Source organism: Myotis lucifugus, unplaced genomic scaffold (assembly GCF_000147115.1).
Source record: "Myotis lucifugus unplaced genomic scaffold, Myoluc2.0 scaffold_119, whole genome shotgun sequence".
NCBI classification, from domain to species: domain Eukaryota; kingdom Metazoa; phylum Chordata; class Mammalia; order Chiroptera; family Vespertilionidae; genus Myotis; species Myotis lucifugus.
This window is the reverse complement of record NW_005871167.1, coordinates 3,396,226-3,407,291: the sequence shown is the minus strand read 5'-3', so window position 1 is coordinate 3,407,291 and position 11,066 is coordinate 3,396,226. Positions and strand designations below refer to the sequence as shown.

The 11,066-nt window shown below is 47.1% G+C and overlaps 1 protein-coding gene across 2 annotated transcripts; it reads left to right on the top strand.

The window, feature by feature from the left end:
* Nucleotides 1–1,362: 1,362 nt before the first annotated feature.
* On the top strand, nt 1,363–10,836 carry PA2G4 (proliferation-associated 2G4). 2 transcript variants are annotated; one of them, XM_014459965.2, is made up of 14 exons: nt 1,873–1,960; nt 3,806–3,934; nt 4,197–4,302; nt 4,394–4,463; nt 5,424–5,516; nt 7,814–7,877; nt 8,124–8,202; nt 8,328–8,406; nt 8,498–8,631; nt 8,932–9,026; nt 9,152–9,279; nt 9,436–9,489; nt 9,695–9,761; nt 10,612–10,836. In XM_014459965.2, the coding sequence occupies exons 1-13, from the start codon at nt 1,873–1,875 to the stop codon at nt 9,758–9,760; spliced, it is 1,185 nt and encodes a 394-aa protein (XP_014315451.1). In that variant the 3' UTR covers nt 9,761; nt 10,612–10,836. The 2 variants fall into 2 exon arrangements, with proteins under 2 accessions (XP_006093721.1, XP_014315451.1); XM_006093659.3 differs by lacking the exon at nt 10,612–10,836 and having other exon boundaries at nt 1,363–1,960; nt 9,695–10,159.
* Nucleotides 10,837–11,066: the final 230 nt, after the last annotated feature.

Genomic DNA, 11,066 nt, shown 5'->3' with positions numbered 1-11,066 from the left:
CCTCCCCCATCAGGCACCCATTTCCTAAACTCTGAGGGATCCCAGAGACTTGCAGTCAGGGCAACAATTGGCAGCAGCAGTTCACCCTCAGCTAACCCCTCACCCCAGTCCTCAGGCCCCCTTTTCTCTGACTTCTTAGTGAGCCAAGCAGCCCAGCCTAGGCTCATTTCCCCACCTAGTCTCTTTTCTGTTGCTTCTCTTAGGCCCTTCCTTGTTTCACTGTCCCCAGCTTTAATAAACATCCTCTAAAAATGAAAAATTTAAAAAGCCCGGCCAGCATGGCTCACTGGTTGAGCATCGACCTTTGAACCGTGAGGTCACCGTTGGATTCCCCTCTCAAGGCACATGCGCGGTTGCAGCCGGTTGAGGGATCGCCTGAGGGATCGCCGGGGTGTGCAGGAGGCAGCCCATCAGGGATTCCCTTTCTCTCTCCCTTCTTCTCTGAAATCAATAAAAAATAGATATTTTTAAAAAGTATTTTAAAAAAATTTAAAAGGAGAGAACCATAGCACAGTCCTTTTCATTTAAAGGTTTAATGAGGCATCTACAGGCAATCAACTGGGAATGAAAAAGTTTGGGGAAGTTAGAAAAAGCCCTATAGATATACTCCCTCAAGAGGTGAAATGCTGAAACTTCCATGTTTGAGTACTTACTCTTTAAAAAAAAAAATTTATTTACAGAGAGGAAGGGAGAGGGCGACTAGAGAGAAACATCGATCAGCTGCCTCCTGCACATGTCCCACTGGGCATGTACCCGCCACCAAGGCACATGCCCTTGACCGGAATCGAACCCGGGACCCTTGAGTCCGCAGGCCGACCCTCTATCCAGAGCCAAACTGGTTAGGGCGAGTACTTACTCTTTTTGTTTTAAGTATATTTTTATTGATTTCAGAAAGAGGGAGAGGGATAGAAACATCAATGATGAGAATCAGATCGGCTGCCTCCTGCACGCCCCCTACTGGGGATGGAGCCCGCAACCGGGCCTGTGCCCTAAACCGGAATCCAGGCCGACGCTCTATCCTGGACGCTCTAGGGCTGAGAACTTCCTCTCGTAAAAAAGCCTCCCGAGCACTTCGCTTAGGCGCCATCAACCCTGTTGCTGGAACAGCAGTGCCATCTTCAGTGGGAGTCCGGCCTCTAGACCGGGAGGCTGTGAATGGATGTTTTCAGAGTCGCGGTCCAGTCACTCCCTAACCCTGGGTCTCCTTCCACACCCCTCCGCCCCTCCCGATCCTCCCGGCGTCGCAGGACCAAGGTACCGGCAGGGCAGGTCCCGCCAGATGCTCCAGGTATCCGGGGAAGGGCGCGCCCAGCCTCTACCCTGAGTGTAGTCAGCCCCAATCATCGGGGCTCCACCCTGCCTCTCCGCCTCCAAATCCTCTCCTCGCCGTGGCTCCGCCCCTTCTCAGCCCGCCCCACTCCATTAAAGGTTCCAGCTCCAGGCTCCTGGTAGGTACGGACTTTCCGGGAGCGACCGACCACGCTGCTTAAACCCCCAAACGGCTCCGCCTTCCCGCCGGAGCCTGACCCTTCCCAGCGTGCCCGGCGATTGCAGCGTGCGAGGCCCTCGTAGGGCAAGGCCCCAGGGCCTGGCGTAGAGGCGCGAAAGGCAGGCTGGGAGTAGTAGTTCAGGCGTCCAGGTGTTCGGCTAGAGGTTGGCTGCGGAAAGGACTCGTTGTCCCAGCGTGCCCTGCGCCGCAGCCCGCGCGCTCGCCCCTTCTCGCTCTCGCCCGCCCGCTCCCTTGCTTGCTCGCGCTTTTGCTCGCGCTCTCCTCGCGAATCGAAGGGGCTCTGGCCACAGCTTGTGGCTAGGGAGGGAGACCCAGGCGGCGGCTCAAGGGAACCAGGCTGCAGTGGTGGTGGCGGCGGGAAGATGTCGGGCGAGGACGAGCAGCAGGAGCAAACTATCGCCGAGGACCTGGTCGTGACCAAGTATAAGATGGGGGGCGACATCGCCAACCGTGAGTACGGCCTCCGGAGTCCGGGGATCTAGGCTGAGGGAGGCAAGGGGGACGGCACTGGGCTGGCCCGGAGGGGCTGGAGCGGTGGGGTCGTGCGGAGTGAGCCGCTGAGGGCCCCGCGCCGGTCCGCTGGGGGCGGCGTGGTAGGAGGACTGTCGCGCCGGGGACCCGAGCGTCCAGGCCTGGGCTGCAGTCCGGAGGTGCGGCCGGCGACGAGCAAGGGCTCGGAGGAGGGTCCCTGGCGGCGCGGACCCTCGGCCGTTGCTAAGGAGGCTGGGCGGGCGCGTCTCCGCTCCCCCTTGGGTCCGGATCCCTGCCTCCTGTAGTTCTGGCAGCGGCGAGGCCATCTGGGAGAGGAAGCGCCAGCTGTTGGCGACGGAAGGGCCCCTCTGTGTGGTCGGGGCTCCCCCGGAGTCAGGAGCCAACCTGGCGCCGGCACGTGTCGCCGGGTCCCGGTGCGGACCGCCGGGTGCCTTCCTCCGGTGCCGTCCCTGACACCAGCCCCCCTCCCACGTGCTTGGCCGGAGTCTTTGGTTCCTTACTTCAACTCCTTCCCTTGGGGGAACCCCCTTCTGCGCTCGGGCCCGCCCGGGGGCCGTTGGGGGGCACCCTGGGAGCTCCTCGCCCCCTCTTGGAGGGAGAGCTGGCTTTTCTTGAAGTTGCTCATTCCTGCCTGCAGTTTGTGCAGACAGCCTAGTTAGCCGTCAGCTGAGATTGTTGTCAGGGGCTGGACCACCCCGGCCAGGCAGACCTGTGAATATGCTGGGAAGGGGGGGACTGCTTTTAGGATCGCAGAAGTCATCCTTATTAGGACTGCTCCGACTTTCTCGGCAGCTGCCTGCCACGGTAGGCAGACGTCTCACTTTCTATTTTCTCTACTTACAGTTTCACCTTTCCCATTCAAAACCCAGTCGGAGGGGACAGAGAGCTTGTCTTTGGGCTTTTGAATGGTGTTGACAGTATGGGTTGGTACTCAGGGCGCCTCTGGTCCGATGTTGGAAAACCTGAGTTTCCGGCTTCAAAGAATCACCAGAACTTAGATCATCACAACAGTCAAGTTCAGGATGGACCAGGGAGATGCTTTGTAACATAATGGACATTTAGTGCAGTACCCCCGTTTTTGTACATAATATTCGTGGTTTGAATCAGAAAAACTTTTCCCCCTCTTGCACTTCTGAGGCACTGTGATCAGTTACCGGTTTGAAACTCTTTTAGGTCACATACCTCTTTGCAGTTTGCCCAAAACTGTGAGCCATGAGCCTGCCGAGGCCCAGGGACCTTAGATTAAGTCCCCTGGCTTATACACTTGTTTTTGCGGAAATAAGTCTACATAAATTGAATTAGTAACACCTAATTGGGGCGTCTGAAGGGAGAAGGTAGCATTTCACAATGCGTCAGCTTTGCGTCAGCAGTTCTGTGCCTACTTTTCTGTTGTTCCTGACTCCCATAAATTTCTTCTAGTCTGCATTGCATGTATGTGGGATACTTTGGTGAGGATCCCCTTGAATTTCATAATGCTGCCCTACCACACCACAGGGGTCATCTTTGGAAAGTCTGCCTTGCCTAAGGAGAGAGATTGTGTATACCCAGTTGTCATATAAGGAAGGGAAGGGAACATTGATGTCTTCATTTTAGGAAAGGAAGGAGAAACTTAGAGATGAAAGGTAGGTACATTATAAAAGGCAAAACAAAAAATAAAATAAAAGGCAAAACATCTTCCCTCTTTCAGTCTTAGGGCAATGCCACTAGGAAATATTAGAAACTATGGATCCAACTTCTAGGTATTGCTTGGATTGTAACTTAGACAACACATCCAGGACTGACATGGTGGCATTCTGTCCCCAGGGGTACTTCGGTCTTTGGTGGAAGCATCCTGCTCAGGTGTGTCGGTGCTGAGCCTGTGTGAGAAAGGTGATGCCATGATTATGGAAGAGACAGGGAAAATTTTCAAGAAAGAAAAAGAAATGAAGAAAGGTAAAATATCAATCCCCCACTAATTTCCCACATCTGACCCTTATTCGGTCCTGTTTGTTTGTCATAATGATGCAACTCTCACCCCACCTCTGGTTGAGATATTGGAAATTTGGAATGACAAGTGGGTTATAAGCAGTGTCCTACCCAGTCCAAACTGATTAAACTTAGGCAAGACCCCAAAGAAGACCCTTCCATTTTTCTGAGGCATCAGGGCTCTAAGAGAGCAAGGAAGTAAGTAAGGCAGATGATTCTCTCTTTACAGGTATTGCCTTTCCCACCAGTATTTCAGTAAATAACTGTGTGTGTCACTTCTCCCCTTTGAAGAGCGACCAGGACTATATTCTCAAGGAAGGTGACTTGGTAAAAATGTAAGTTTAAATCAATTTAAAGCACTTGTCTTTTTCCTAAGCACTTATATAATCCCAGTTGCTAATGCTGTACTCTGCTCTTTCTTTTCAGTGACCTTGGGGTCCATGTGGATGGCTTCATCGCTAATGTGGCTCACACTTTTGTGGTTGGTGTAGCTCAGGTAGGTGGTTTGCTTTGAACTCTGTGCAGCCTGTGGGGAATGGGGGAGGGTGTACTACTGCTTGCTTCTTATCCCCACCCTCTACTACAGTGGTTCCCAACCTTTTTTGGCCATGCCCCACTAAGCATCTCTCAAATCCTGATGCCTCTCCCATCCCCCCCGTGACATATAATTCTTATTATTCAAAAAGTGAACTCCTAATCATGTGGAGGAAGCCTAAAAGGCTATTCACTTGGTCTAAACAAGCTTCCAAAGAACATGGCATCCATGAAAAGAGAAATAAAAGAACAAAAGGACAGTTGAAGTACTGAGGAAGAAATCACTAAGAAATTGTTAAAAATAATAATATGAAATGATATGAAGAAATAGCAAATAAAGTTTCAAAACATATAATAGAGAACTGAAATGCATAAATATGTCACAATATATATTTATACACTGTATATGAGGTCCCTAGAACCATAAAAAATGCAAAACATTCACTGTTAATAACTCACTCTCAAATTGCCCCCCTTAAAAATTAAATTGCTCCCCCTGTGGGGCGTGTGCCCCACATTGGGAACCACTGCTCTATTACCAGGTAAGTACAGAGACTATATATATAAAAGCCTAAGCGACCAGCTGACTGGCCAGTAGCTATGACATGCACTGACACCAGGGGGAAGACACAATGCAGGAGCTACCGAGCAACAGCAACTTTGCAGAGTGCCCTCTGGCACTCTGGGACCCCTGGGGGATGTCAGATTGCCGGTTTCAGCCGATCCCTGCAGGCCAGGCCAGGCCGAGGGACCCCACTGGTGCACAAATCCGTGCACCAGGCCTCTAGTAGAGAAATAAAAGGAAAAGGGGGATATTTTCTCTCCTCATTGGCTGGACTTGCATAATGGGCACACAGATATTAACGGAATAACCAACTAAGAGCTTTCCAGGAAAACACTGATTATATTTCCTTATCTACAGGGGACCCAAGTGACAGGGAGGAAAGCAGATGTCATTAAGGCAGCTCACCTTTGTGCAGAAGCTGCCCTACGCCTGGTCAAACCTGGAAACCAGGTAAGCTGTTTAGTCCAACTCCAAAGCTTAATAGAGCCAAAGGTGCACTAGGCATCTGCAACTGTTCTGTGCTGAACTGCCAACTTCTCCCACAGCCCTCTGATAAAACACATAGCTTTTTAGAATTAGCTTCCTGGTTCAGTAATTGAGCATTAACCTATGAACCAGGAGGTCACGGTGTGATTCTGGGTCAGGCCATATACCTAGGTTGCAGGCTAGATCCCCAGTGTGGGAAGTGCAGGAGGCAGCCAATCCATGATTCTCTCTCATCATTGATGTTTCTGTCTCTTTCTCCCTTTCCCTTCCTCTCTGAAATCAACAAAAAAGGTATATTTTTTAAATTAGCTACCTCTTGGGATGGGATTTCTGTAAGAGATGAGGCAGGAGCTAAATAGCTTCATAGTAAACAGCAGACCCTGACTCCCTACCATAGACACTTCCGTGCTCACTGTATGGGGATATATGGAGCTTACATATATCCCCATATGTGATCTTCCCTTTTTTGTGTTTTTGGTGTGCGTTGTTTCCCTGGAAATAATTTTAGGTAGATAATGTATAATAACACACAGATATATTTTTAAAGGTTATAAATAAAACCGTAATAGTGCTGGTAAACTGGTGACAAAGGGAGACCAAAAGTTAGTTCTGTACCTTGCATGACAATATTGGGAAGCCCAGGTATCATAAACTTTTCATGAATTAATACAATTTAGTGTGTTTGACTATGAGTGAAGACATTTTTCTAACACTTAAGTTTCCAGAGATTTGTTCAATATTTAAAAGTATTGTCTTTTTTCTTACTCCCTTTTTGTACTGTCTTGTTCTTCATGCTTTTAATCAATTTGTACTTCTTCCTCATTTCTACTTAATTGCATAATTTTTACTTAAACCTGTTTTCTTATAATGATACCTACTTCACAGAGCTGTTAAAAAGCTCTCTGAACAATGCCCAGCACATAGTAAACACTTGTGTTAACTATTATTTAACACGTTTATCATTATTTTTTTCTTTTTCTTTTCACGTTTATTATTTTTATTTATATACTTAACTATGTGTATCTTCACTGGAAGGTAGTGTTGTCTAGCTATGACACCAGACTTTCTGAGTTCTCGCCCTATTGCCACCTCTTTAAAAATAACTTTGAATTTAAATTTCCTCATCTGTAAAATGGGAAAAATAAAATACCGCCTTATTCTTTATAGGGTTGTAACAATTGAGATGATCCATGTGGAAAATTATTACCACAGTACCTAGTACATGGTTTAATAATATTAGCTGGGATTAGTTAGTCACTTTTCTTTTTGTCTAAGAACTGTAGCTTAGGTGAGGATCAGATCATGTTTGAGAGGTAAGAAGGGGAAAATAAGTTTACTGTTCAATGCCTTGGTCAGTTTGGCTCAGTGGATAGAGGGTCGGCCTGCAGACCTAAGGGTTCCAGGTTTGATTCTGGTCAAGGGTGTGTACCTAGGTTGCAGACTCAATCCCTGGCCCTGGTCTGGGCTTACAGAAGGCAACCAATCGATATGTCTCTCTCACATCAATGTTTCTCTCTCTCTTCCCCTCTCGCTCCTCCCCCCCTCCCTTCTACTCTCTAAAAATCAATGGAAAAATATCCTCGGGTGAGGATTAACAAAGAAAGAGTTTGCTGTCCCTTCTCAGCAGTTTAGAATGTCAGGTATAATGGAATAAACAAAACTTATCGTCATAAAGCCTGGGTTTGTACCAGGTCCTTTCTGTTAACTGGTTTAGTCCTGAGGAAATCACTTAACCTTTCTGAGCCTCGGTTTCCTCCTCTTCTAGATTGGGGTATAGATCTGCCCTGTTCACCTTCCAGAATTGTTTAATTATACCAGTGATGGCGAACCTATGACACGCGTGTCAGAGGTGACACGCAAACTCATTTTTTTGGTTGATTTTTCTTTGTTAAATAGCATTTAAATATATAGAATAAATATCAAAAATATAAATCTTTGTTTTACTATGGTTGCAAATACCAAAAAATTTCTATATGTGACACAGCACCAGAGTTAAGTTAGGGTTTTTCAAAATGCTGACACGCCGAGCTCAAAAGGTTCGCCATCACTGAATTAGACCCATCTTTGTGAAAGCTCTTTGTAAAAGGAGATGCAAGTATAAGGTATGTTTAGATTGTAGGGATTGATAGGGCTATGACATGAAACACCAGTGAGAATCCCTTGTACTTGATGTACTCTCAGTTCTTTATGCTTCTTATTCACACAGTAGAGAACTTATTAGCCCCTGGTATCTCACCTTTTATTTGATCTTGTACTTCTAGAACACACAAGTGACCGAAGCCTGGAACAAAGTTGCCCATTCATTTAATTGCACGCCAATAGAAGGTGAGACCTCAGATAACAGGGTTGAGGGTATAAAGTATCAGTGATTTAGCATAATTAAGGCTGTTTTCTTTCCTTGAGAATCCATCCTGGCTCTAGCACAGTCTAAGCCAAAAACCTCAGTGCCCTTAGTTTATAGCCAGGTGCTTTTCTCTCATTGCCCGCCTCATCAAACTATTTACGTGGGTGGATTTGGAAACCTTTTGGGCTTCTGGATGGTTGGTACCATAAGCTTTGTCCTCTCCACAGGTATGCTGTCACACCAATTGAAGCAGCATGTCATCGATGGAGAGAAAACCATTATCCAGAATCCCACAGACCAGCAGAAGTAGGTGCCAATCCCACCCTTACCTTCCACCATACAAGACTCGTCATGAATGTTTTCTTCTGTACTTCCAGCCTAACTCCAAACTCAGGAACTACTTATGGCTGTTCCCTTTTTATTCCTTTCAGGAAGGACCACGAGAAAGCTGAATTTGAGGTACATGAAGTATATGCTGTGGACGTTCTCGTCAGCTCAGGAGAGGGCAAGGTGAGGAGTGTTTACAGAGCTAGCAACGAGGGGTGGCTGAGGGTTTGTTCCAGGGGCACCTGAACAAACGTGACCTAACTTACTCTTTTAGGCCAAGGACGCAGGACAGAGAACCACCATTTATAAACGAGATCCTTCTAAACAATATGGCCTGAAAATGAAAACTTCACGTGCCTTCTTCAGTGAGGTTGAGAGGCGTTTTGATGCCATGCCGTTTACTTTAAGGTATACTGCACTTCACAAGGCTAGGGCTTGGAACTGGTGTGACTCATAGACCACACACCCAGGAATACTATTCCCTCCTCCACTCCTCCCTGCCTCCCCCTCCCCTCCTGCCTGGACTTGTAGCACCAGCCTGCATGCAAGGGTTCTCTTATGCTCCCTATCTCCCTCATTGAAGGGAATATAAAAGAGCAATCCTAAGCATGATTTCTGCCTGAGGGTAGGATCTATTTAAAAGCATGAGCAAAATGATGAGACTTGAGAGGGAGTTAAGGATACCTGAGTTTGTCTTCCCCTACCCAGAGCATTTGAAGATGAGAAGAAGGCCCGGATGGGTGTGGTGGAATGCGCCAAACATGAACTGCTGCAGCCATTTAATGTTCTCTATGAGAAGGAGGGTAAGTTCTAAAAGGAGAGTTTCACTTTGGAACTGGTTATATGGTTCCCTTCTTTTTCCCTATAGCTTATAGAAAAAAGGATACAACAAGGGAACATTTTATCAAAACACTTCTCTCTCCCATAGGCGAATTTGTTGCCCAGTTTAAATTTACAGTTCTGCTGATGCCCAATGGCCCCATGCGGATAACCAGTGGTCCCTTTGAGCCTGACCTTTACAAGTCTGACAAGGAGGTCCAGGATGCAGAGCTAAAGGTTAGTGTGGGCTGGAAAGTGGTTGAGCACATGGAACCTGTCCTGAAAGTGAGGACTAAATGTAAGCAAAGTCCTGAAAAACAGGTACAGTGTTGAAAGTAAGACTGTTTTCTCCAAAGTCCTCAAAATTTGTTTTCCTTCTTCCTTTTTTCCCAGGCCCTCCTCCAGAGTTCTGCAAGTCGGAAAACCCAGAAAAAGAAAAAAAAGAAGGTGTGTTGTTATCCCTCTTTGGCAGGTTGAACCTCATCGCTTTTTATTCCACCTTCCTGGGTTGTGGTGGGGCATAGATTTTTGTATATCCTTATTTCCCCCCTTCTTAGGCCTGACCTAGAGAATTAGGACATTTTTGTTCTTGGTCCCCCAAACACTACCCCAAGGAAATTTACATGTTTCCATCTTCTTTCCATGAATATAGGCCTCCAAGACTGCAGAGAATGCCACCAGTGGGGAAACATTAGAAGAGAATGAAGCTGGGGACTGAGGTGGGTCCCATCTCCCCAGCTAGCCGCTCCTGCCTCATCCCCTTCCCACCACACCCCAGGCTCTGTGAAGTGCAGTTCGTCTTCTCCACCCAGGACCGCCAGCAGATCAGGGGTCTCCCTGCCCCCATCCAGTCCCCCAACCCAACCCCCTTCCAACAAGAACCAGCTCCAACTGACTCTGGTCTTGGGAGGCCAGGCTTCCCAGCCACCGAAGACTACTTTAACTAGAAAAGAGAAATTGAACAATAAAATCAGGAATCAAAATCCATCGTCTTCAAGCCCCTCTTTCTAGCCTTTTTCTACTACTGTCTGCTTGGTAAAGGTTTATGGCCCTACAACAAAACAGGGAGGAGGCTAAAGGAGCTACCACCATTAAAGATTGAGCTGAAATTTTTATACACTCTGATGTCAGCATTTTCTCTTCTGTTGGGGCTTGTTCCTCTCTTTTCCCACTCTCCATAAGTATTTTATCTGGCCTCAAAGTAGAGAGGAGCTGTTCTTCAGATTATTTTATTCACATGTGGTAGGTTCCTTTTCTGATCCAGGCTATCTGGTCAGGCCCCTCCTTTTTTTTAGGAGCTGGAGCCTGCACTTACCAAGGGATTCTCATCTATGAAACGGATCCTCATTTTTAAATCTTTATAGTCATTTTTGTTCTGTAGGACCCCCCCCCCCCAAAAAAAAAAAACCAAAAAAAAACAAAAAACTGTAAAGGAGGAATTCATTTTAACCGGTCCATTTCTTTGGAGTCAGCAGGGTCTTCCCTTGCTCCATCTTACAAACCTGAGCTGAAAGCTCAACTGCGGTTTTGTTCCCCATTTGAAACATTTTGACCTCCCTCCCTTGAAAGAAAAACCAGGAACCAGAGGAGCAGACTGACTGAAGAGACAACTCCTGGCTTTCTACGCTGTGTGGACTTGAATTGGATGAATTGCTAGGGGTTTGGAGAGAAAGGTGATGAATTTCATTCAGTACCTCTGGCATGCTGTCCCAGGGAACTAGGGCTCCCTGCTAACTTAGGAGGTTTTTAAATTGAAAACGACATGGCGTTGAAATAAATGTGGATTTGCTCATAGTCATGTGCCTTTGCTGCTCTTATTTGGTGGAGGGGGGGGAGTGTTAGTTGAAGTGGTGACCATTTTGAAGCTGTTTCTCTGTGTTGCTACATACTAACTTTCTTTTTTTTTTTTTTAAATATATTTTATTGATTTTTTACAGAGAGGAAGGGAGGGGGGTAGAGAGTTAGAAACATCGATGAGAGAGAAACATCGATCTGCTGCCTCCTGCACACCCCCTACTGGGGAT

What these genes read in the sequence shown, in the direction of transcription:
- PA2G4 (XM_014459965.2), top strand. Translation starts at nt 1,873, where the DNA reads ATGTCGGGCGAGGACGAGCAGCAGGAGCAAACTATCGCCGAGGACCTG. An exon ending in GGGGGGCGACATCGCCAACC is followed by an intron (nt 1,961 to 3,805) that starts GTGAGTACGGCC and finishes TTCTGTCCCCAG; the next exon opens with GGGTACTTCGGTCTTTGGTG. An exon ending in TCCAGGATGCAGAGCTAAAG is followed by an intron (nt 9,280 to 9,435) that starts GTTAGTGTGGGC and finishes CTTTTTTCCCAG; the next exon opens with GCCCTCCTCCAGAGTTCTGC.